The 27401-nt window shown below is 25.5% G+C and overlaps 3 protein-coding genes across 3 annotated transcripts; all 3 read left to right on the top strand.

Annotated features, from left to right (window-relative positions):
- LOC145834092 (uncharacterized) lies at positions 1-2150 on the top strand. The gene is made up of 2 exons (XM_082941434.1): positions 1-1289; positions 1950-2150. The coding sequence occupies exon 1, from the start codon at positions 15-17 to the stop codon at positions 1287-1289; it is 1275 nt and encodes a 424-aa protein (XP_082797560.1). The 5' UTR covers positions 1-14; the 3' UTR covers positions 1950-2150.
- Positions 2151-11697: 9547 nt separating this feature from the next.
- On the top strand, positions 11698-20523 carry LOC145834857 (uncharacterized). Its single transcript, XM_082942377.1, has 4 exons — positions 11698-11788; positions 17550-17700; positions 18866-19066; positions 19846-20523. The coding sequence occupies exons 1-4, from the start codon at positions 11750-11752 to the stop codon at positions 20130-20132; spliced, it is 678 nt and encodes a 225-aa protein (XP_082798503.1). The 5' UTR covers positions 11698-11749; the 3' UTR covers positions 20133-20523.
- Positions 20524-20756: 233 nt separating this feature from the next.
- LOC145834981 (uncharacterized) lies at positions 20757-22533 on the top strand. The gene is made up of 2 exons (XM_082942510.1): positions 20757-21090; positions 21838-22533. The coding sequence occupies exons 1-2, from the start codon at positions 20906-20908 to the stop codon at positions 22355-22357; spliced, it is 705 nt and encodes a 234-aa protein (XP_082798636.1). The 5' UTR covers positions 20757-20905; the 3' UTR covers positions 22358-22533.
- Positions 22534-27401: the final 4868 nt, after the last annotated feature.

Genomic DNA, 27401 nt, shown 5'->3' with positions numbered 1-27401 from the left:
TATATAAACATATTATGGACACTGAAGTGAAACAAGAAATCACTAACCAAGGTGACAGCAATGTACCTCAAGACCAAGGTACTAAGCGTTCCTTGAATGACCAAAGTGATGATGTACCTGAAAAAAGATCCAGGCAAACCAGTGATGCTAAGTGTGAGCTCCGTTGTCTTGTGTCTTCCAGTTGCGCAGGTGGAGTCATTGGTAAGGGAGGTGAAAATATTAAAGATATGAGAAAAAATTTTGATGCCTCAATTCAAATTCCTGATGCTGATGCACCAGAGCGAGTTTTGAACATAAGAGCTACTCCTGAAAACTGTGGTGGAATAATAAAGCGTATACTACCTCTCCTTAATGGTATTAGAGACAGAGGTCGCGATGGAAACAATCAAGATAATAAACACATGTCACTGAGTGTGCTTGTACACAAGTCACAAGCTGGTGGAATTCTTGGAATCAAAGGATTTCAAATCAAAGAGCTAAGGGAGCAGACTGGAGCTACCATTAAGATGGACAGAGAATGTGCAGGAGGATCAACTGATAGAATTTGTAATCTTTCAGGAGACGCTGAAAAAATCAGCAAATGTTTAGTTTTGGTTGTAGAGCTACTGCAAAAATTTTCTCCCAAAGGTCGTATTGACAACTATGATCCTGTAATGGATTGTCAGAGAATGCCAATGCAGGCAGGAGGATTTGGTGGTCCTTCAATGGGTAGACGTGGTGGTCCTGCAATGGGAGGACGTGGTAGTTTCCGAGGTGGAATGGGAAGAGGCAGGGGAAATGGCAGAATGACAGGAGGCAGGGGAAATGGCAGAGGTAACCAGTTTGTTGGAAACAGAAGACAAGGCAATGGAGATAGATATGGAGGCAACAGAAGTTTTAGAAATCAAGATTTTGATTATGAACATGACTTTAATGACCGTGCCTTCAATGGAAATAGAAGCTTTGGCATGGATGATTTTGATGACTTCAGAGGTAACAGAGACTTGCGTAATGATGACTTTGGGTTTGATAATGATTTTGGTGGCAACAGAGATTTTGGCAGGCCTCAAGGAAGAAACAACAGAGGTAATGGCTCCCAAGGAAAGTCTAACTTTAGAGGGGGTAGAGGCAATGGTAGACAGGCACAAGGTAGCCATAGTAGACCACGAGGATCTTACCAGAATAATAATAATCGTCAGCAATCCCAAAACTTTCGCCAGCAAAATAAAAGCCAAAGAGGTTTTAACAGGGGCAATCAAGGATATGACAACAGAAATAACTCTTTTAAGCAAGAAGGATATGATTATTAGGTAAGAAATTTAAAAAAGTATTTTTGATTATACTTATCTCACATCGGATATGTAGACACTAAAACTTTTTCAAAACTTTAATTTATTTGGTTGGGGCATCTCTAAGATTTAATGTTTTATAAAATTAAAAAAGCTAAATAAGTTCAACTAATTCTTCTTTTTACATTCTCTAACTTTAGTAAATTGTCATTCCAAACTCTATTTTTACTATTAATTTTAAATAGTCTATTATTTAATTATGTCTCATAATTTAGGACTAGCTTTAAAAACCAAATACATATTTGTTTATGTGAAATTGTAAGTATGCATACTGATAATAGTTGTTTTATGAACTTCATCCTGTTAGAGGTTTTTATAAAAAAAATGAACAGCTTTAAAAACTTTATATTTTTCATTCATCTGGTATGAAAATAGATTTAAAAATTTTAAAACTAATTTATAAGTATTTGTTTTACATAATTACTTTTACTAAATGTTATGAACCAAGTTTAAAAATTGGTCCTAAATTCTTTCCTAAGTTAAAAGGAATTTATATATTGAACTATAATCAGTCTGTAATGACAAATAAACTCTGAAGTAGTTAGGTTTCTGAAAATTGTATACTTATGTTAAATCCATGACTCTTTAAAACAAATTGTAACCCTTAATGTCATTTTCCAGACCTTTCAAATGCCCACTGGAAAAAAAACATGCAGGTCACCATTTCAAGCTCATCCTTGCCTGTGTCATCTCCTTAATTCCACAGCAGTAACTGGATAGAAGCTTGATCTACATTTTTGATAATATTAGTATTGTAGATGATTTTATAGACCATTCTCAATTGTGTATGTCCTTATAATAAAACGTTTATTCAAACTTTGATCATGAGTGTTTTATATTTTTAAATCAATGTTAAGCTTATCCTCTTTATAAAAATGAAATAAAACTTCTTTAACAGTTTTTTAATAATGTATAGTTATACCATTTAAAAGGGTTTAAATTTACTGAGCTAAGTAAGTGAAAGTTTTGTATATCAGGGTTGCCAAAAAACCTAGAAACCTGGAGTTTGACAATTTAGGCTAAAAAACCTGGAATTTCAAACAGTTTTTACATGTTTAGTAGCAACATTTTGATTTGACTCTAAAAATCTATCATAAAGATAAAAAAGTTTTGTCATCATCAATTTATTTTAATACTTTTATTATTATTAAATAACACATTTGAAGTAGCTTAAGAGTATCTTTTCAATGTTTTTATACTATTTAACACAGTTTCTTACCTTGAACTCAACTTTAAACTAAAAATAGAACCAAACATATGTAATTTTAATTACCAGGAGAAAATTTGCCAAAAACATTTGGCAACCCTGTGTATATGTACAGGGTTGCTAAAAAACTTTAAAGCCTGGAAAAACCTGGAATTTGACAATTTGGGCTATTAAGCCTAAATTTTGAACAAAAATCACTAAAAAAGCATGGAAAAACCTGGAATTTTAAACAATTTTTACATGTTAAGTGGTAAAATTTCGATTTGACACAAAAAAATGTTTTATATAAATAAAAATATTTTGTCATTATCAAAATTTTTTCTTACAAAACACAATTAAAGTAGCTTTACAGTATGTTTTCAATGTTTTTATACTTTTTTACTCAGTTTTTCACCTAAAACTTAACTTTAAACTAAAAATAAACTTAAAAGTGTGTACTTAAAAAAAAGTTAAAAACTGGATAAAATTTACCAAAAAACATTTGGCAACCCTGTATTTCATATGAAATAAAAGTCTAATAAAAATATTAAAACTTAAGTAAACTTAAGCTCCTACATTTGGTAATGCACCTTAAAAAATGAATAAGCTAAATAATACCACTGTTTTGGTATATGTTATATATGTCTAAAATTGTCAATGTAAGTATTTTATAAAACTTCAACAGTTTTTTATTTATTTTACCATCAATAAATAAAATAAAATCCAAATGTTTTTAACTAAGTGATTTAGGGCGTTAAATAAGAAAAAAGTAGTTACTATAAACAATTATTAATCAAATATTGTACTATGTCATAAAAGCACATATAATTTGTTTCATTGAGAGAAATATTAAGTTAATAAACAAAGTGATCTCCATTTACACAAAATTATTTCAAAGTCGATTATAACTGTTTCAGCATTTTTATAAATGTCATATATTCATTTATTTGGTAGTAATTTTAAAATTTGTGAAAGATTGATAATGAGCTTAGTTGAAAAAAACTATTAAAAAATTAACCTTAAAAAAAAAGAGTTCATTTTAAATTTAAGATTGGTAAAGACGAACTTGTATTTACTCCTTAACGAAAAAAAAAATTGTAGATGTTGTATAAATTAATATTTTTAGTAACACCAACTTTTGATTAGATCCTTCTAAACTTCTCATAAACATAAATTTATCTACATGCATAACATACAAAATTAGGTTAGAAATATTAAAAAATCTTTATAAATAAAAATTTATAACACTTTGCAAGCAGTAGTATTAGTTAAATATAATTTAAGTTTAGCAAGTACTGCATTTTTTTAAACAGTGCAAACTTACTTGAAATATTTCTTATCAATCTAAAATAGTCTTGTATTATTATGAGTACTCTAAATTGGTTTTTTATTGTTGTTAAACCAATCTGCCATGTAATTTTGCTTTAACCATATGACTTACCACTTGAAAAACCCTCAATTCAAACATATGAATTTTAGTTTCCTTTTTTATTTTCTTATAACTAGAGCTTCACAGACCATGTTAAATGTATATACATATTCAACAAAGTTAAAAACAAAGAGGCTCAAACTTAAAACTTTTGGTTCATCAATTGCAGTAGGGTGCATCTTTTGCCCCGACCCTAGAGTTTCCGAATGATAATTTTTTCCAGCGTGGGGAATCACATAAAAAAACAACACAATGCATATTAGCTTTCTAGCTTTTACCCTCGTTGCGCACTTAAAATTTTTCTGAAAATAACCCCTAGGTAAATTGTATGAGACTTTAAAAATTCAGGTTTTTAGCTGAAATTTTTTTTACATATAGCAATCATCACAAAAACACATTCTACGCGTTTTAAGACGATTAAAAGAAAATTTAATGGATGTATTTTTTGATTTCCTGTACTTTTTTATTATTTTTTGTTATTTTTAAGTTTTTTACAGAAAATCTAGAAGTAACTCTGAAATTTTCTTTAAATCGTTTTAAAAGAATGTTTTTTGTGATGATTTCTACATGTACAAAAATTTGCAGCTGAAAATCTGATTCTTTAAGGTCTCATACAAATTACATAACGGTTGTTTTCAGAAAGATGTCAAGCGAGCGACAAGGGTAAAAGCTAGGAAGCTAATATATTTTGTGTTGTTTTTTTGTGAATCCCCACGCTGAAAAAAATTATCATTGTACTACTCAAATATTTTCATTTTGAGGGGCAACAGATGCACCCTAATGCGCAGTTACATAACTACTTTAGTTTGTTGTTTTTTTTTTAATTTACAAATTGGAGTTATTTAAAAACAATATCAATTGATTTAACAACATTGACCAAAGTTTTCATTGACTCATGAAATTTTAGAGACACTGAAATTTAAAAGTTAATTTTAAAAAGATTATTAATTTTTTCCTGCATAAAGTACTTTGTAGTTTAATATTATTTTTTCAAGTTTAAAAACTACAAATCAACTTGTTTTAAGTTGGAAAAATTTTATTACTATTTCAATAGAAATTAAGTTTTTCATAATCATATGCTAAGTTTTAAATGCTTGTATACAAAAAATTAATGTGTAAAATAATTGGCCTTAGTTAAAAAACATATGTTTAAAAGTGCTAATCATTTTAAGTAAGTAAGAATAGGTAGGTCTTGAATTTAGAAGCCAGTCTTAATTTGTTTTTTCAATCTGTTTCATATATTTCTGTTGCATATTTTGGTTTGAATGTAAATTTTGTTTTAAATACATGATTTAATGAGTTTAAAACTTGTATACTTAATTCTAAAACAAATTAATCAAACTTACTTATTTCAAGGGCATTGGTAGGTCAGAGTATTTTTACAAAATTATTTATTGTGTCTTCAATGAAAGTTTAAAATGTAAACAACATATCTTTTTTTATAGAATAAAAATACTTATTATGACTTAGAGGTAAAACAATTTTTTTAATTAGTTAACAATATAAACATAAGGAATGTTGTTGATTTTATCAAGAGTCAAAAATGCACTAAATATGTACTTGGTTTTTTGTTTATTGATCTAAAGTAGGGTTTCCCAAACTTTCTTTCAAATGGCCCCTTTAAAGAAATTAAAAAGGCTATGGCCCCTCCAACAAGACTAATCAAAAAAATACCATTTAAAAATAATTAAGACCATTTTTTTGCTCTTTATCTGAAACTCAAGAATATCTAATATAAGTTTCAAAAAAAAAACGCTTAAAAAGTTTGTTTCAGTAACCTGGTGTATAAAAAATCTTTCGGTTATCGAGTCATACACCATGGATACAGTTTAATGCATTGTCCAGGACAATTAATTATAGTAAGTTTTTTATTCATTATTTGGTCATACTTTTTGAAAATGAAAGTATATAAAATTGTTCATCAATTGAAAAATAGTTCTTTGTAGTTTGTTCTAATTAAAAAAAAAATAACTACGATCTAATTTAAATGAATACAAAGTTTTTAGCTTAAACTTAAGATGGTGACCCAGTTCAAGTAAACATAATGTTGTACTTATACTTTGTTGACTTACTGACTAGACTAGGAAGGGCAACTTTTCCTGTCAAGGGGCCAAATTTACATTTAAAAACTTTTTGCAGACTGCGAAGTTAAGAAAAACTATAGTATTTTAGACCAGTTATTATCATCAATAATGTAATGATCATTTAATGAACACCAATTGTGTAATTAATACAAAATTTAGGGCATATTAAAAGTAATTGTAACAAAAAGCTCAATTGTATCTTTTGCACAAAAATTTTTAAGCCAAAGAATAAATACCTTGCAGACCATACATTACAGTACATAAATTAAGGCTAGTAATAAGTATATAAAAGTTTACTTGTTTCATGAACATAATGTTTCAGCCTTTTTAATGTCTCATTTTCATAAAAGTATTTGTCAGTAACTTTTTTTTAATTTTGTAACATTTTTTATAATATTTTTGTAAAATAACATTTTAAATTAATGTTAAAAATTATCAAAACTTTATATTTAGTTATATATTATCTTGTTATGAAAATAAGTTTAAATTGAGTTTTGATATTTTTTTATTTTATAAAGGTCGTACAGGGTAAATTTATTTATTTATTTGGTCTTGATTTGCAGGTTTTTAATCAAGTAAAAATTTTAAATTGTTTTTTCCAATTTTTCAAAAGTTGAAAGTAACTTTTGAGATTAAGCGGATCAAAAATGGGGAGTCCATAGGTAACATATCCAGTAACAAACTAAAACAGTTAAACAATACTTATTTTTTCAAAGTTATTATCACCTTATATTTTTTACAATCTTAACAAAATTATTGTAGTATAATTTTTAACACATAACAAACAACCATATTTTAGGAATACTTTTGCCCTGTTTTTTATTTTTTAAACTTATACATATATGTTTGAGTTTATTCATAAAATGCTTTAATTTCACTTGTTTTTATAACTTATTTTTGAATTTTTTTTTTCAAATTTAAATTATTTAGCAAGAAAACTAGGGTTCTTCTAATTTTTATAAAGTTTCTAATAAAATTGACAGTGATATTTTTTATCCGTTTTAATCAGTAAAGTATTACAAAAATCACAACATCTCAGATTTTTTTAAATGGTAATTATCTTTTAGTTCGTATTAAAGTTTTAAATTATAGCTATTTCTATATGTACTATGCAGTATGCATAAACAATTTTGTTTACTTAACATCTTTGTTTTCTAGTTCTGAACTTAAAAACAACGTTATTGACATATTATGCAATTTTTTAGCTCTGTTATATTGAGAAATTAAGAGAAAAGTTTTAATTAAAATTTTTTATCTTTTCTTATATTTTATATCTTTTGTGCTAAGCTTTCAGATTTTACCATTTTGAAAATATTAGTAAATTCTTCGATTTGAGCAATCAGAATTGGAGAGTTCAATGGTTTTCTTTTTTGAAGACAATAATTAATTAGAACATTTCTTTTTCTATAGTTTTTTAGCATTGATTTTTAAACTTTCTCAGTCGAATTTTATTTTATAAACAACTTGCTAAAAAGTTATTTTGTTAAACTCCTAAGTGTTAATATTTAAAAATAAAATATCTAAAAAGTGCTTCCTATAAGTTATTTTCAAATACTGCAAGGGAAATTTGACGTTATGGCCTTAAAAAAATTGGAGGAGATATATTTTTTGTGTAAATTTTGAAACTCTAGAAGTATTTCTTCTTCATAGGTATGTATTGGAAGCATTTACAAAATTGACTTAGTCTAAAAAATTAAAACATTTTTGTTTTTTATTTTACAGTATGTATTTTAAGCTTTAAAGTGTTGGCTAATGTCATATTTTGTAATATGAACGTTGGAACTCCTATTGCTTTTAGACTTTTTGTAAAAATAGCTAGTATGAAAGAAGCAATTTTTTCATATCACCAAAATATTAGACTAGTTTTTTTAGTTGCAACCAGTCCTTGACAGTTTACAAAACAATGATTTAATATCGTATAAATGTATTTAAGCTATGCTAATTTATGAATGTTTTATAATAAAAGTAGGTAAAAAGTTATTTTGAAACTTGTTTGTGATAATAGATTCTCCGCCCCTTTTTTATTTAATCTTGAAATGTTAAATTCATTGATCAAAGTATATTCTTTTTTACATTGTTATTTAAGCATCTATTAGCTGAAAAAGATAATTCTTTAGTTGAAGCTTATTTAAAATAAAAACCATCTGCAGTTAATATATGTTTTTTTCAACAATTTAAGAAAAAAAAATAAATTAAAGTAATTTAATATATAAACTTATATTTCTGCCATTGCTTTCAATAAAAATTAGTTATTCTCAAAAAATAATTCAAAAAATTTTGATTTTTCAAGTTGTAGAACTTTATAATTAAACATTTTCTTTCTTTTTTGTTTGCATATTTAATAAAAAACCTATGAAACTCTTAAATTTCGGTTACTTATATTTCAACAAAAACTTAAAAGTTAAAATTTATGGTAAAAAGAAACTAGTAGCTTAATTATTAGAATAAAATGTAAGACTTAGAAAAAAAAATCTGATAAACCCCCCTAGAATAAAATATAAGACTTAAAAAAAAACTGATATACCCCCCATAGCCAAAAATGGTAAAAACAGTGTAAGAAAAAAATCTGTTATGAACTATAGTTGTCCATCATGGCCTACCAATCTACAATACCAATTCTGGTTACTAAAAGACAAAATTGGCTTTGCTAAGTTTTAAAAGTTGTTCAGATACATTGTAAATTTGTCTAATAGGAAATTGGTGCTACTAAATTTGTTGAAAAGATTTTCAAAAGAGCCCTAGCCGGAAACTATTCTTAAAGATGTCACAAGTATATCCACTGTTGCTTTGTTTTTCTGTAGAAACTTCTACTAGCATAAGTAGTACCTCTAGCTCAGCGATTCTTAATCTGGAGGTAAATTTCCGTGTTTTAGGGAGTAATTTTTTTTTATTACGAGTTATGTAAATTAATGTTTATTAATTGTTTTTTTAATTTATAAGTTAGTATTTAACTGTGATTTTAAAAAAAAGTTAATTGAACACTTTAAATTTTACGGTTTTTTACATTTTATAAGCTTAAAGTTCAAACTATATAGTTTTATTCCTCAAATTTAAACACTGTTTTGTATATTGCGGGGATGCCACTTTACCTGGAAAAACCTGGAATTTGACAATTTAGGCAAAAATAACCTGGAAAAACCTGGAGTTTCAACAATTTTCACATGTTCAGTTGTAAAATTTTGATTTTACTCAATAAATCTATCATATAAATAAGAATTTTGTCATCATCAAAATTTTTTTTATAAAAAAACATATTTAAAGTAGCCTTACAGTATCTTTTCAATGTTTTTATACTATTTAACACAGTTTCTTACCTTAAACTTAACTTTATATTAAAAATAGACCTAAAAACGTCTGTTTTTAAAAATCTCGAAGAAATTTGGAAAACCTGGAAAAAATTTTGAAAAAAACTAGTGGCAAGCCTGATTTTGGGAGTAAGTTTGGTAATTACTTTCCAAAAAGGGTTAAAACATGAAAAAAAGGTTAAGAACCGCTGCTCTAGCTTGTCTAGTGTTTTGCATATAAGTTAATCAGCTGATATTTTGAATTCACTGGAGATGGCTAAAGGCTACTTTTTAGGACAAAATTGTGACAATAATTTTCAAAGAATTTCCAGCCAATAGAGTATCTAAAAGTCCATCTATGCAAAAAAACAAAATTGCATACACTAAATTTCTGACTTAGCGTCCTTCTTTTTTCTGGTCAAACTGAGAATGTTAGAAATAGAAATTTTTTACAATTTTATTGATACAAAAGTCTTGATTACCACTTAGTTAAATTAAAATTGTTTTTTTATAAGATTTTTGAATTAAAAACTAAAAAAACTTAACTTTATTATTTTTCAAAGTTATTTATTTTAATAGTGTTAAAGATGTAGAAAAGCATTTTGAAAAGGCTTTAAAAGAACTTCATTAAAAATTAATACAATAAAATAAAAAAACACTTATACAGGGTTGCCACTTGGTCAGGAAATCAGGAAAAATTCAAAAAAATGTCAAGAGTCAGGAAAAAATGGGGGGTTTTGAAAAAAAGTCTGGAAATTTGATAAAATTAAAAATAAAGTCAGATTTTGTCAGTTCAAATTTACAAAATTCCTTGTTTTCCAAAGCCTTCAAATTGTAAAAATTAATTAAAAGTCCTTTAAAGTCAGAAGAAAATTCCAAAATTTTCCTAGAAATTTACAAAAATATTTAATTTTATTTTCAATGCCTTAATCTGGTATAAATTAGTAAAATATCCTTTATAAAACTGCAAAAATTTTCTTTTAACATATTAAACAAGTACCCTACTTGAACAAGCAGATTTTGTAAGCTTTTTAGTATTGATGATCTGTAGCAAGGACACTTCCATAGTGAAACTGTGATATATACACAAAAGTTTATCTAGCATAATTTTAGAATCAAAGTGGTTTTTGTTTAAGTAAATAGTTGAGTTCTTTATAACTATTTCAGTTAGGTTAGTATTTTATGTAACTTTACCTCTTTATAATTTTTTAAAAGTTGTTTAAATTTCTAAATTAAGTTATAATAGAGGTATATGCCAAGATTAAGTTTTCTTATTGTTTGTATTTTTTGTAGAGTAACTTAATTCTTAAAGTAAATAAGAGTATATTTATTTGTTACAAATTTTATACTAAATGATAAGAGGAAATATTTTATACAACAGATATATAGTTTAGTTTTAAGGTTTCAACTGTAAAAATTTGTTGTTGCTTTAAGATTTTAGTTGTGAAAGCTTGTTATTAACTCAAGGTTTTAATTGTAAAAGTTCCTTATATGTCATTTGTTTATCTAGATAAATTTATGCTAGGAAATGCTAAAAAACTGTGTCTTTTTTCAGACAAGCTGTGTTTATAAGGTAATAATACAAGCATTTGCTGATAGAGCTGTTTATTACAAACATCAATCATACACAGATGGTTTAAGTGATGTACTGGAAGTTTGATGATAGAATTTAGCAAAAAAACTGCTATTTTTAACCTGTAATAAAATTAGATTGAAAGCTTTATATAGTTTCAAGTGTTAGGTTATGTATTTTAGAATAAGTTTAATCTAAGAGTTTGATTTAGAAAAGTCAGGAAAGTTTTGGTAAAAAGTCAGGAAATTTTTCTCAGCTTGATCAGTGGCAACCATGCTTATAAAATAATAAAACAGTATTTTTGATTGTTATTTGTAGGTATAATATCTAATTTTTTGTCTTAAGTTTTAGTTGATTACAAAATTGGTCAAGAAAATTTAAACGCTTGAAAATGGACTTATTTAGAATACCTGGAAGTTATTAAAAATAGCTGGAACAAATTTCAAACAAAAACAAAAGCCACCCTGTTATTTTATCATTAAAAAAGTAAACTCAATTAGTTTCTTATATTTATTAATTTGAAAACCACGCTATTTTCATATGAAACTTATTGTACACTTCATAGTTATATTTAATTATTTGTTTTTTACTTATGTATATGTATATTGTAAACTACATTACAATATGCTAATAATAAAGAAAAACTTTTACCAGTTATATAGAATTTAGAAGAAGCTTTAAGAAGTTGTATAATTAGAAAAATATAAAGTTTTTACTCTAACTTGTTTGAAATAACCTGTGAAAGAAACTTAAATTATAAATTGATAGTTTATCAAATTTTATAGTCTATTCTAATGAAATATAAACTTTTTCAGAAAATTTAAAGTAGGTTTTTTGAATAATATAGATACAAACCAATTGGATTATGAGTGAAGATACGAAGAAATTCGATCTTTCAGAACAGGTAACTAATTTATTATTTCACTTTTTTTTTTTAGTTTCGTTGAATTAATTATTATTTTAAATGTTATTTTGTTAGTGGTTTTTGCCACTACCGATCATTTGTAACCCGATCACTTCTAGCACAAATATATATAACTGATCATTTTAAACCCTATTTAACCCTTTTATATCTAACCTGATAAGTAAAAAGTTGTCCACTTTAGATTTTTTATGAGGGTTTATTATAAAAACATTAATACAATTGTTCTTATAGTTTTTTTGTATCAAAGAAAACTTAATATTTATTTAATTTTACTTAAAAATAATTTTCATTTTAATTTAACTTTAAGGTATATACTTCAAATTATTTTATTATTTTTTACTTTATTTTTTTTTATCAATCTGCCTAAATCAAACTATTTTTATTTTGATTATATATGAATTTCTTACCAGTTTTTTAATATTTTTGATTTTTTTGTTTGACTTCTTAAAGCTGTCTAAATTGCATGAATGCATAAAATTGCACAAAGTTAAAATACTTTTGCACGAAGATACTTATGCACGAGGGGATAAAATTGCACAAAGATACTTTTGCACAAAGGGTCACTTTTGCACAAAGACACTTTTGCACGTAGACAATTTTGCATTGGTTAATTATTATTAAAATAATTTTTTTTATTAACTTTATTATTTTTATTATTTTTTTAATTTTATTTATTGTTTACTATTACTGTTACCCCTTACCCTCGGCTGGTAAGCTATTTTGTTTTTTAAGTTTTTTTAAATTTTATTTATTTAATTTTTTTTTACTATCACTGTTACCTCTAACTCTTGCCCTCGGTCGGTAGCTTTTTTTTTAGTAGCTTTTATTAGTTATTTTTTTAATTTTTACTAACACTGTTACCCCTAACCCTTACCCTCGGTCAGTAACTTTTTTTCTGTATTTTTTACTCTCGTGCAAAAATGTAACTCATGCAAAATTGACCCTTGATGCAAAATCGTCTTCGTACAGTTTTGTGCCCTCGTGCAAATTTGGCTTTGTGCAATTTTGTGCTTTCGTGCAATTTTGTTCTCGTGCAATTGAGTCCCCTTGTGCAATTTAGTGACCTCGTACAGTTTTATCTTTGTGCAATTTAGACCCGTTCCCGGTCAAACTATGTTAAAGATATATTTTCTTGCCATTTACATAACTTTTATGTTTTTAATGCAAGTAAATAAAAAAAGTTAAACCTTTACAAATGTAATTTTCAGATACAAAAATCTTTAAATTACAGTCTATAAGCTACGCTGTAAGTCTAGCGCAAATTTTGTATAGTTGTTATCTAATCTAAGACTACTTTATACAGGGTTGCCAAAAACCAGGAAAAACTTATTTGACAATTGAGGCTAAAATAACCTGGAAAAACCTGAAATTTGAAAAAAAATATTAACAAAAACCTGGAATTTAAACAAATTTTACATGTTAAGTAGCAAAGTTTTAATTTGAGACGAAAAATCTACCATATAGAAAGACATTTTTTGTCATCTTCATAATGTTTTATTAACTAACACATTTAAAGTAGCTTTACAGTATCTAATCAATGTTGTTATACTACTTAGCACAGTTTTTAACCTTAAAATTAACTGTAAACTAAAAATAGACCCAAAAACGTGTACTTTTAAAAACATGGAAGAAAATCAGAAAACCTTGAAGAAATTTCTCAAAAAAATTTAGCAACCCTGTTTAAAGTCAGTTAATTTTCAATTTTTTCTTAAAACCTAATCCGAACTATTCAACAACTTGCACAGACTTATTCAGACAAAATATTTTAAACAAACACTAGGCAAACTCGAATACTTTTGATTTTTAGTAGAAAACACAACTTTTAAATATAACACATCTAAATAAAACTTATAAAACAGTTATGTGTCATTTATCAAACAGCAAAAGCATGTAATGTCGGCTAGTTTTTATTTCATTAATGAATTTCTACTTATATCTAGGGCAAAAATGTCTCTGACACTTAATCAGACTTGTTCATTAATATAACAAGTCAGGAGGTGACTAAATCTCGTCTTGTTAATTTTCTTTAAAATAAATTTTCACTTAAACTTATATGATATCCGAAATGTATTATCACTTGGTTCAATTTGTTTTTAATGACTTTAAATAGTAGTTTGTTTGATATACATTTTTTAAAATTTGGTAAATTAAAAATGATTGCAACAACAAAAGCACTAACAGAATAACAAAGAAAAAAAACTAAAAAAAAAAGAAAATAATGAAGTTACTTATTGTAAAACTAACTATAATTACAAACAATAGCTCGTAAAGCTTTTATTACAGTTCTTTCTTCCCTTTTATCAACTATTATTTTACAGTCATTCCAGGCAATATACTTTCTTTATTTGTTACAGACAAGTCAGCTTTAAGTCTGTTGACTTTGTTATTGGTGTTCATCTGTTCTGTTTTCAAGGCTTAAACAAAGTTTAAAAAAACGGGTTACCACATGTTTACACAGACTCGAATCTTCCGTGCCATTCATCAATCTGGTCGTTAGTTCTATGCTTATTGTTTCTAGTTCTTTTATTCACAATTCAGAACTAAATTGAAAACAATGGTCGCCCAACGTTTAAGTCTTTCCTAATATAACTAGTTAATTTAAATTATCTTATCAGTGAAAAAATCTTCAAATGTAATTTTTTACTAAAACTTGGCATATTTGCCATAGTTGCAAATAGTGAATAAATTAATATTAAAATCAGGGACAAAAATTTCAAATGTAAATCTAAAATTTGCCATTTTTTACCAAAAATTATTAAACTGTCGTAAAACAATTAAAAATATGATATATAACAAAAATAGTACTAAGAAATAAGTTTATATCAAATTAATAGTTTTTAGAATATTAGAATTAGAATATTTTCTAATACAAGTAATAAAATTTTGTTCAAAAACAGTAAAAAAAAAAAGATTAATAATCAAACTTGTTGGCTTATTTAATACAAAATTTGTAAAAACGTATTAAAAAGTCTTATTTTTTTCCATTTATTACTTTAGTTTTTGCCATTTTAGTAAATATGTACATCTAAAGTTTTTGTCCCTGATAAGGTAGTTAAAATTTACATAGTATAATTAAGGACTTTTAGAAAATGTAGGTATAGGAGCCTTGTAAAACCTGTTGTATAGGTTTTGATATTAAAAAAAATTAAAGCATAACAAGAAATTTGTAGCAGCAAACGACCAGTGACCAGCATTAACAAAATCAAAAAATTTCAAGCTGACTTTTCTGTAAAAAAAAGAAAGTATATTTCCTTAAATAAACGTTGAAAATTGCGGTTTAAACTGCGATGGGGTTTTATAAACTATTGCTAGAAATTATATATAATTTAACATTGAGTAATTTGATTATTTAAAAAAAGTTTTATTTTTATTGGTTGTACTTTATTTTATTAAATTCTGATTATTCTGTTTATTAATAAAGTAAAAGTATAATATAAATTTATCAACAAAATTTAAGTTTTATTTGAGACAATATCAACTAAACTTTAATATAACACCAAAATTGTAAACATTGATTTGTTATAATAAATCCTATCAAATAAGTCTAATTATATATTTTTTTTTCTGATCGGGCTGGATATAATTGGGTTAGAAGTGATAGGCTTAGAAATGATCAGGTTAGATTGGATTTGAAATAACCGGTTTAGATATGATCGGGTTAGAAATGATCAGATTATAAATGATCGGGTTTTAATTGATCGGGTAGATATCAGTGGCGTAGCGTAGTATTTTGGTCAGGGGATGCGCAAATTTTTTTCTCAAAAAATCCTCTAAATTAAAACTTTTGTAATTAGCTATAAAAAAACTTTTTATAAGTAATATAATTGAAATAAATTCATTAAATAAAATAAGTTCGTTAACTTTTTTAAAAAATATTTATATATTACAAAATTAAGCAATTAAATAAAAGTACAAATTTCATTAGAATTACTTATACTTGCAAAAATGTAAACTTACTAAATAAAAATTATTTTTATTACTTATAGTAAACTTTATATTTTAAAAAATGAATGTATTCAATAAAACGAAAGTATCTGTTTTATTTACGAAAAAAATATCAATCTCTTTAATATACAATACAACAGTGATAACAACACCTCATTGCACATAATTTTAATAAAGTTACACTTTATAACTGTTATTACAGTTTATTACAACTTTGTAAAATAGTTAAAAGTATACTTTTTAAATTTAATTCATTTGCTTGTATTTGTTTAAAATAAAAATCACAAACAAAGTTTATTTCTCATACGCCGACACGCTTATCTTGTATGCTTACAAAAATAAAGTTCAGAAAACTAGCAGTTGTCTTAACAATATAGCATAAAAAAAAATTGTAAAGTTGTTTAATTTTTCTTTAAGCGTGACGTATTTTTGTAAAAATTTTTGTAGAAAAATAATTTGCCATAAGGTTATACTACAGCGGTGCGCTGTATTAATTGCGTACTTTTTGAGTCTAAATTCTTATGAAGTTAATGAACTTATAAAGTTTTTCCTTATGGAGATTTTCATCAACGTCGGTGCGCATTTGCAATTACGCACCGAATCAGTATATTGAGTAATAACATGTACTTTCCTAACTTGTCACTAATTGGTATTCAAAATTTCGTTTAACTTTTTGAATACTAGATAAACAAAGTTGAAAAAAGGCAAATTAAGCAGAAAAAATAAACTATAAAGGATAAAGATATTACATTCATTTTTTTACAATTTACTTTTTTTTGGGTGGCACGCATGCGCCAGTGTCCCTCCCCACGCTACGCCCCTGGTAGATATGATAAAGTTAAAAATGACTGAGTTAGAAATGATCGACTCCCGTTTTAATTTTATTAAGTAAAATCAACTCCATTGCTGGTTGTACTTCAAATTATAAGTACAAGTGTGCAAATTTAAACTATTTCAAAAATAAAACTCCTGTAGTATTTAATGTAGGAAAAAAAGATGAGGTCGTTTTAATAACTAAGAATAAAACTTGTAGCTGCAAGTGAATAAAAAACTAGATAAACGGTATAGGAGTCTTATATGTTTTAAATATTTTTAAATTAAATGTTTTTACCATAATTTTGTAAACATTTGATGAAGTTCACTTTCACTGTTTTATTTAGTTTGGGTCTAAAATATAATTAAGACAGTTAAAACTTGTAAATGTTTCTACATTAAACTAGTCATTCATTGTTTATAAAAAACTATAAATTGTGTATAGTATTAAATTAAAGCTGAAGCTTAAAAGTTTTAGTTTTTAGAGACTTTTTATAACTTATAAGAAAAGATCCTGTTGAAACAATTGAAGTTATTTTTTACTTAAAGCTCATCAACACCAAGTATTTTTTTATAAAACTTTGATTAGTAGTATTTTAAATTATTTTAATGTTACTTATAGTGTAGCTTTAATTTAATACATAGTAGTTGATGCTATCTAAAAAAAAATAATAATCACAAGTTTCTTTATACGAACTAAAACTTGATTTGTGAAAATCTTTGTATATTTGACTTTCAATTATAACTCCTTACTAACTAATGTAGTCAAAAAAGCTATTTTTTTAATTATTACATGCCAACTCTTATAAATTTTTAAGATTTACTATGAATTCTTGTTTACATATGTTGTATAATGCATTTTACTATATTGCAAAATATTTTTACAGATTAAATAAACATAGATTTTTCAAAACTCAATTCAAAGTATAATGAACTGAAATATGAATTGTAAATTAAAGTTTCCCAATTAATAATTGTTCAGGACCAGGAAATTCTAGCAAACTTGAGAAGGGATGCGCAGTTCAAAAGAGGTTTTCCGCTGGCCATGATAGCAGCAGCGATATCATCTTACCACATGAAGAGAGTGCCTAATATCAGCAATGTAGGAAAGTTCTGTACCATCCTTGCTGCTAGTTAGTATTATTTGATTATTTCCTACATACATTTAAACTTACAAAAGTATTAGAATTAATTTAACTAAATTGTCAGATAGTTGATATAGAAGTTTAAGTTTTATTCATTTACATATTAAAGTAAGTAGTTTCTTATTAAAAAGTCTGATTAAAAAAAATAGTTATATGGATTACTAAATGAGCAATGTTTTATAGTTTTTACTTTTATATATTTTCAATTTTAAAAAGAACAATGTTTTAACTGTAGTACTCTGATAACACAAAAAAGTTGGCTATTAAAGTAAATAATTTTTTTGTTTAATAAGCTTTGGCTAAATTACTACTTTATTTAGGGTTGCCATAAAACATGAATAGATTTTCGGAAAACCGAATGCAACAGTGTTTATTTTTAGAAAAAAAAAATTGAGGTTTTTATTGAGTAATCCTTATTTTCTTGAAGTAAAAACCTTACTTTTACATTTAATCTTTAAAACTAATATATGGTTTAGATTTCTTTTGTAGTTAGGTAGTACAATTTCAAAAGTCGTTAGCTAAAAGTGAATATTGTTTAATTACCAATAAAAAGTTTGAACTTTTATTTGATTTTTAATATTCTGTGTTAAAAAATAAAATTATAAACTTTTAAGACTAACATTAAACTTTGATACTTTTTTGAAAAATAGTTGTGTAAGATTAAACACTTAATAAATAAATTTAATGAGATTAAATATTTCACAAATAAACCTCAATAAGATGTTTGTCAACACTAATACAACAAACTTTGTTTTTTGAATTGAAAATGTTAAAAGTTTTTAGTCTAAGTAAATTAAGTATTACTTTAGGAATGGTAGAATTATAAAGATTTTCTTCAGTCAACCTGTTAAGAAGTAGTAATGTTTTAAAAATAAACTAAAAAAATAAATCAAGTAATTTATCACCTCGTCTTATTTAGGATAAGTTTTCAATTTAACTATATGATATATACTTTTAATTACTGTGTAGTAAAAATGGTAAGTTAACTTTATCAACAGATAAAGTTTACTTTGAAAATTTGTAGTTTTAAAGTGTATTAAAGCAAGAGACACCTAAATAGCTTAAACGAAATGCTAGCTTTTCTTTCTACTTAGGCGCATTCAAACTAATTACTCAAACAGTAAAATACCGAGTAATAAAAAAATACTCAAAGGTATAGCAGGCAATGTGGCAGGAACCCTTTCGTACTTTCCTACCGCTAGAAAGCGCATGTTGGAAGAGCTGCCTGACGACAGCGAACTGAGGAAGATGCTTGAAGAGCAGGATGAATCTGTTGCTAAGAAAAATCCCCCTTTTACCCCTCACCATGTGCTGCAACAGAGAGAAAAGAACGAATTTCCTCAGCTGCCAAAACGTAGGCTTTTACTGTATAAGTTGTTTAATTAAATGTTTAATGCTTTATTACAGAGGTTTGAAAAATTTTGAGCGTTTAAATGTTATATCAGTTAATGTTTCAAGTATTTTAAACAAAAAGAACGATATGTATCTATTAAAAATACATAGAAAACAGTATAAAATTTCTTTGACATGGCTGATATATTTCGGATATTTCCAATTTTTTTAAAGAACTGAAAAAAATATATTTTCAAAGCCTTGTGTGTTAGTGTCAGAAAATTTATTTAATACTTTTATACAAAAATAGTTTTGTTTTTATTGTCACCATTAAATCAATCAAATCGTTTTTTTGTATTGCTTATCTTAACTATAATAATTAATTTGTCTTACATCTTTTTATAAGTTTGTAAACCAAAATATTATTTACACTTGCGGTCTACATGTTGCTTTTGGAGTTTAAATTGTAGTTTAATTTTTTGAAATCATTTAATTCTCACTTAAAGAAAAAATAACCTACTTGATGTATTAGTCACACTCTTTGTATGTCTAAGTTATAATACTATATAAATATGACTTGCTACATATAGTAAGTAGCGTCTAAATGCTAACGACAAATTCAAATTAAAGTTTTATCCTGTATTAATCAGTTTTTAAATTTTACTTAATAATTATAATAATTCACCATTAGCAAACACTATTAATAATCGAACTTCAAAGACTGATTTATATATAAAAAAACCAGTTTTAAGTTTACTCCATGAAAAAATTTCATTTTTCTAACGCATATTTTCAAAACAGAAGAACTCCAGATACATGATGAAGGTATCAGTGACCAGGCGTTTGATGCTGATGCGTACGATCAACAACAAGAAGCTCAACAAACAAATACTAAAATATCTTACGAGCAGCTTCGAATGAAGAGCAGGAACCCTAACTACGTGCCTCGAAATATACCGGAGCAACTGGGCGATCGTTCAAACAACGAGGAGTTTGACCATTTTGACAGCCAGGTTGCTGTGCCTGAGCAAGCAGAACCCAAGAGAATTGTCAGATACAACAAATACGGAGATGAGATTCTTGATTGAGAACTTTTAGATTGTTTATGTTGCCTAGTGTTTTCTGCTATATGGACTCTTTTTGATAGTTGTTAAAATTTTGTAAAAAATCAGTTTTAAGTTTATCACAATTATAATTGCTTAAGTTAAAAATAAGTCCAATTTAAATTAATTCTTATGTATGAAAGTATACTGTTTTTTATTTCTACTAACAAAATTTTCTTACAAATGCTTAATGAAAAAAAAAGAACGTTTAGTTTTTAGTCTACTAAAATCTGTTAGATTTGTAATTTATCATTTATATATATGCTGTTTAGTACAATATTAAAAGAATATTAGAACTTTTCATAATAACATAGCTTTACACTAATACCTGTTTTTATATTTTGAATATTTTATGCATGTGTTAAACTTTTTATTGAATTTTATTTAAATTTTCGCATTATTTGACTAAGAAGTATACTTTTACAGTTAAAAGTGTTTTATTTTATTTTATTTAGCTTGATAAGTGTATAATGTTTTACTAGACAAATAGGATAATTTTTTTAGTTTTATGTAAAACGTATTTTTTTCAAAAGTTTTGCAACTCAAAATTTATAATTGTGCTATATTTACAGAGCTTAATATACTTTAAAATGCAATGCGTAAGGGAAACAATTCAGAATGTCAGTGATGTATTTGGCAAAGAAGAAGTTTATGAACTAGCCAAAGAGCTTGGCATTTTAAACAAATATTTGTACAAAATACACAACGCTCAAAAGCGGTTTAAGTTCTATCAAGCTTTTCGAAAGGTCGACAGAAACATGAGAAAGTTCACTGAAATCAGTTTGAAGCAGTTTTGCACGAGAATGCTGGAACTTTTGAGCGATAATGAAGACTTCAATAAAGCTTATGCGAAGGAGTACCATCTAAAGTTTGAAAATTTACTGAAGAGGTCGATAATTTTGCTTGATATTGTCAACAATAATTGCATGGAAGGATTTAGCAGGTTTAAAAATAAATTCATTTCTACTACAATAGTTTTATATAAAATTTTTGATACTCTTTAAATTTTAATATTTAAAATTTCATCATTTTGTTTTATGTAAAATGTTATGTTATTTTAACATAGGCGTCAGTGTTGTGATATTTTGCATGTAATTAGATAAACTTTCAACAGAAAATTTAGAATGTAATATATTTTATACTTATGTCTTTTAAACTTAAATTATATACACCACAAAAATATTTTATAAAATCATGCTATTTTCTTTTAAATTGTTTAAAAAAATCCAATATGTGACTCTAGATGACTTTACAACTTGTGGTCATTGGAAACAAGAAAGTTTTTTATTTTTTATTAATTATATAGTTATACCTCATTTAGTAATATTTATTAATAAAATAAATATACACAATAAGCTTATTTATTTTGTTTGTGTAGGTTTTTGTATTTTTGTTTTCTTACAACATAAGCAAAACAACTTTTGTTTTTTTATTTATAATCTTTAAGATTAGTTTAAATAAAGTCCTTGATACTAAGTAAAATAATAAGTTTAAAAATGAGTAAGTTTGATAAGAACTAAAACTAAGTATCAATTTTTAGTCTAATTCGATATTTAATTAAAACTTTTTACATTGATATAAATATCTATTAGTTTATTCAAAAAAAATTAAAATTAGAAATTTTTTGTAGTTTTGTAATACAAATAATTTGACGTTTACTTAATAATTTTATCTGTGTTAATTTTTCAAGGTGTCATGCTGAAATTCAATATCAGAGGTTTCTCAACCAAAACATATTTTTGATGGCTTCTTCGAGCAAAATACGCGACATTTTGATCGGTATTGAAAATAGTTTCAGGGATTCGTATACAACATTGTGTGCGTTGGCCGGAATCGAAAATTATTTTCTTAAAACAAATGAGAGTAAAGTACAGTCTGAAAAGAAAATTGAAATAAAAAAAGAGACCAGCAGTGTTTTAGATAGATTTTCAAAGTCTTACTCAACAACACAGAAGTTAGGTAATAAAACTTTCAGTTCCAAACAGATAAAACTAACAAACAAGTCACCTGTGCAACCCTTGCATCTAGAAAATAAAAGTCAAAACAAAACGTGCAGTGCCGAACCTTTGGTTAAGAAGAAAAAGTTAAGTCCTGTTTCAACAGAAATTAATAACAGTTTGAGCAATATTGCTCCTGGTTTCGTCTATGAACCGAAAAAAAAGAAAAAACGAAACAGAAATCGTAATAAATTTAAAAATTTTAACAACTAGTTCTGTTGGTTAAAAGTGCTTTTATATTTTGCTCTAGCTATTTACGCATTTTGATCTTTTTAGGTAAGAATTGTTAGAGAATTATAATTTAGTATCAATCATAATTTTATGATGTTTTATATTATATTACTTAGTTTTTTATTTTAAACTGAAAAACTTATATATTTTAAATTCTTTAAAAAATTACAAAAATTAAAGAGAATAAACCATTTTGTTCTAGTAACAAACACGATATAATTTGAACAGTTTTGCATATTATAAATTTTTATTTCCTATAATAAAAGGTAGTCATTTATTGTTTAAAAAGTAAAACCTTAAATCATCTACCTAGCATTTATTGATTAATACTATTTAATGTATGTTTACTTTATCGATTTTTATTTATAATAGTCATGAAACTAAAGAGTAATTTTCTAGTGATTTTTCAGCTGAATAAAAAAATTTATAGGAAATAAAATTATTTCAAAAGAAAAACTTTTGTACTGTTTTATAATGTAAATAAATAATTATTAGTCTAAACATTTTTTATGGTACTAAGTTTAATAAATGTTTTATAAGAATACTATGTTAAAGTTTTGGCTGCTTATAAAATAACATGAAAATAAACTTAAGTAGATGAACGTAATTCTGTAAAAAATTCTGTAAATATTTTATTTTTTTATAAGTAAAGGTCTAACTGTGGAATAAAAAATACTATAAATCCAAACTGGCATCGATAAAACTTCTTTTTTATAAGTGTTTTGTTTAAAAATTATATATCTTCATTTATTTATTCAAACACTTTGTTTCGACAGACAACAAATTACCAGTCTCCTCAGACTTTATCAAAACAGTTTGAACTTACAGAAAAAGAAAATAACATAAAAAGATAAACTACATTGTTTATAAGTTTTTTATAGCCTACTTTTGTGTATCAACATTTTATTTACTTTGCAGTTATTGTGATTTTACTTTGTAAACATTATGTTTGCCGAACCCAATGACTTTTTTTTTATTCGTAAGGTACTCCCGCAAAAAGCAAGTTAGAAAATAATATTAAAATAAGAATAGTTATCACTTGTCCTGAACCAGATCATTGGTGTATGACTCAGTTTCCAAAAGGATTTTTTGTACGTTAGATCCTTAAATCAAACTTTTTGAATGCTTGTTATATGTCGTTCAATAAACAAATTCTTGTTGATTTTATGTACATTTGCCCTAGCTATTAAACCTAATAATGACACATTTTTGCTGGGGTAAAATGTTTAAAATTTTGATTAAACGAGGTTTTTTTTGGTGCTGAAATATTTTTTTTAGGAAAAAAAGATCAATTCACACTGTTTAAGTTATTTTTGTTTATTATTTTTAATTTATATATTTTTCAGTCAAAAACTAAGTAAATAACTTAAATAAAACTAACAAGTTTTTCAAGTAATATGACAGCGATTTATGTTTTCAACTTTTTACCTTGTTAGCAAAAACAATTCTATAAAGTAGCTAGTTTAAAGAAGTTTTAATAAAATAAACTTTTCTAGAGATTTTTTTAGCATAGATAATTATTTAATTCAGAAAATAAAAGCACAACCATTTAGAAAACAGTTCTTTTAAATGTTTTCTAAAATAAAGGTAACTCTTTTTAATATTGGACAACCTTAAACTAGTTTGAATAATTGATATAAACCCAAAGAACTTTTTAAAATGACAAGTATACCTAAAACAAAAAGCAGTAACAAAGTTCGTCAGAAGCACATCATTTAATAAAAAAGTATAAGTATTTTTGCAATGTTATATCAATAATTTGATAATAATATTTGTTACTTATAATAGGTATTTACATTTCCACAAAAACCAGGGGTCGTCAACTATATTTAATATATTATTTATGAAACTCAGCTTGAAAGTAATTTATAATTTAAATAATTTGTAGAATTCTTTGTTAAGTTCATTAAATTAATTAAGTTTAAGAAGATTAATTTAAAATAGGTGTGTTTTACCTTTTAAATAATAAGTTGTTTATAAATAGTTATAAAATTATATAAATAATCAGTTATAAAAAATTATTCAGTTGTGAATAAATAACTCAGAGAATAATAATAAATATACTAAAAACTTTTCAAGAATTTACACTAAAAAACTTTTAATTGAAGCTACTTAATTCAAACATGAAACAGATAAAATTATTAAATCTAAAAATTCCATAGATACCGAGTTTAATTACTTAATAAGCAAAATTAAAGAGATTACTGACTAAATGTTCCAACTAAAAAATGTCCAAAGCTAAATTAAAAAAAATATAAACTCTGGACAACAAAAGAAATACTAAAGTCCATGAAAAGAAAAAATACATTATATAAAAACCTTCTCAAAAATAATTTTAATAACCCAATTAAACTACAAGAATACAAAAAGTACAGAAATAAAATTACAAAAGTAGTAACAAATTCTAAAAAAGCATAATAAAAAAACATTCTAAAAAATTATTATAGAAATACATCTTAAATTTGAAAAGTAATAAATAACATCACTAGTAGACAGTCTTTTTCAACATAGACTAGATGTGAATCAAAAATTTTATATAAAACCTTAAGACATAGTAAACAAACTTAAAATTAATTTTTCTAGCATTGGAAAGAAAACATAAACACAAAAAGGTAACCCACTAGGTTTTACTGACAATCTCAGAAATGTTAAAAGTAGTTTTTTTTTGGTTTGATGCTACAGAGACTGAAGTACTTCATATTATCAAGAGTTTAGATCCAAACAAAGCCAGTGGTGAGGATAGTATATCTGTAAAGATCCTTAAGAAAATAAACAATATTATACCCTAAATACTAAGCAAATTAATTAACCAAGCATTTTATGAAGGTGTTTATCCAAAAAGCCTAAAACTTGCAAAAGTGATACCAACTTTTAAATTAGGATTAAAAACATTACCAGGAAATTATAGACCCATTTCACTTCTATCTAATTTAAATAAAATAATTGAAAAAGTAGTACAGTTTTTGTTCTAAAAATAAAGTTCTAAATAATTGTCAGTTTGGTTTTCGACAGAATTGTTCCACTACTTTAGCTTTGAATTTGTTGAAGGGGCTCTGTCCAATTTTGATAAAGGAAACGCAGTTTGTGCAGTCTCTTGGATTTAAGTAAAGCACTTGATAGTGTAGATAGAAATATCTTACTAAGGAAATTAGAATATTATGGTGTGAGAGGAAATATGCATTTACTAATCAGTTCATATCTAGATGGAAGGAAACAGTTCGTTAGCTTTGGAGGATATGAGTCAACCTGTGAAAAAAGTGAAGTTGGGACACCACAAAGCTCAGTATTGGACACGTTATTATTCCTAATACATATAAATGTCTTACAAAATTATACTAGTCTTAAAGTTCTCAACTTTGCAGATGATACAATGTTATACAAAACATTCACAAAAAACACATATCTAAATGACAGTAAAACCTTTAACACAGAACTAAAAAAGGTATCAGATTGCCTTATGGAAAACAAACTTAAACTAAATTTTAATAAAACCAGAAGCATGATTCTACATCAATCAAAAAATAGTTTTTGGAAAAATATAGAACTTAATGTTAAAAAAGGTAAAACAGTTATAACAAATACAAATAGCTATAAATATTTGGGAATAATTTTAGACAGAAATTCAAAATGGACAGAACACATAGAAGCTATAAAAACAAAACTACAAAAAACATCGGGTGTATTATATAAAACCAGACACTTCTTAAATGAAAAATCATAATATTTAATCTTTAATTCTTTGTTTATAAGCAATGTTAGATATGGCTTGTTGTGCTGGGGAAGAGCAAATAAATTTTTTTTTAAATATATCAATGTTCTCATAATCAGAGCACTTAGATGCATACATTATAAGAAATATGATGGTAGTGTAAGAGAATTAAAAACTCAGAAAAAATATTAGATGTTGAAGGTTTGTATATATATGAAATAGGTCTGCTTATGTTTAAGTTTAACATTAACTTGTTACCAGATAATTTTTAAAATTACTATAAAAGTGTAAAAATGTCCATAATTATCATACGAGGTCTTCGAAAACAATTTTTTTCCTTTCTAGGTTTAACAGCAATATAGGTCATAAATCGCTATCCTACCAAGGAAGTAAGTTATGGATTAAGGCTACCATTAATTAAATTAATTAAGTTAATCATTAAGCTACCATTATGTTTAAAAAATATAAGTCATTTTGAAAAGTTCCTGGATGAACTTAAAAGTTATCTTTTAAATAGTTTTTCTCAAGGTCATTAGTGATCATTGCTACTTGTCTATTTACTTTTGTTTAAGGAGTTAATAGTATTCAAATTTTTAATATCCAAATTTTTATTTTTATTTTTATATATTTTTTATGTTCGAAAATTGATTTGTTTGGTTACAGTAACATTAGTTTAGTCTAGGTTTTAGCATATTTTGTATAGTTATATTCTAAGATTATTCTTTAAGATTACTATTTTGAATTAAGTTTAGAATACTTAAAAACTTTTTTTTCTTATGCTTACAAAAATTTTTTTTACCATGCAAATGTAAAAAAAGTAGTTATAGATGTTTTTAATTTAGCAGAAAATAAAGTATTCAAATAGTAAGCTAAGTTAACTGTTTCAAGCAAACTTAAGTTCAAAAATGTCTTTTTTTTTTGAGGAAATCAAAGAAAAAAATCTTATTTTTTATGATAGAAAATGTTGCTTGCTTTATATTATTACAGTTTTAGACTTGGACAAGTATTCAAAACAAAGTATAGTTTAAAATAGAAGGAAATTTGTTGTTGTTAATATCATTGTTGCTAAAATTATCATTGTTTTTTTTTTCTTATTAAAAACACAAATTTTACAGTACTTATCTTTATATTCTCAATTATAAAAATTAAGTTCAGTTACTGTAAAAATCACCTCTTTTAAATTAAAAAAAAAAATATTTTGAAATGGTTTATTTAATTATTCAAATGTAAAATTATTTTTACTGTACAAGTAAAACTATTAAATAAATGAAAATTAACTTTTTAGCACAAAATACTTATAAAAAAAAATTTCGTAAA

This window comes from Thalia democratica, chromosome 4 (assembly GCF_965202585.1).
Source record: "Thalia democratica chromosome 4, ktThaDemo2.hap1.1, whole genome shotgun sequence".
In the NCBI taxonomy this organism is placed as follows: Eukaryota; Metazoa; Chordata; class Thaliacea; order Salpida; family Salpidae; genus Thalia; species Thalia democratica.
The sequence above is the reverse complement of the archived record's forward strand: the minus strand, read 5'-3'. Positions and strand labels throughout refer to the sequence as shown.

Bases quoted from the DNA above. Each gene is read 5' to 3' on its own strand.
- LOC145834092 (XM_082941434.1), top strand. From the start codon at position 15: ATGGACACTGAAGTGAAACAAGAAATCACTAACCAAGGTGACAGCAAT.
- LOC145834857 (XM_082942377.1), top strand. From the start codon at position 11,750: ATGAGTGAAGATACGAAGAAATTCGATCTTTCAGAACAG. The intron at 11,789-17,549 runs GTAACTAATTTA...ATAATTGTTCAG, and splicing joins AATTCGATCTTTCAGAACAG to GACCAGGAAATTCTAGCAAA. The intron at 19,067-19,845 runs GTAGGCTTTTAC...TTTTCAAAACAG, and splicing joins ATTTCCTCAGCTGCCAAAAC to AAGAACTCCAGATACATGAT.
- LOC145834981 (XM_082942510.1), top strand. From the start codon at position 20,906: ATGAGAAAGTTCACTGAAATCAGTTTGAAGCAGTTTTGCACGAGAATG. The intron at 21,091-21,837 runs GTTTAAAAATAA...TAATTTTTCAAG, and splicing joins TGCATGGAAGGATTTAGCAG to GTGTCATGCTGAAATTCAAT.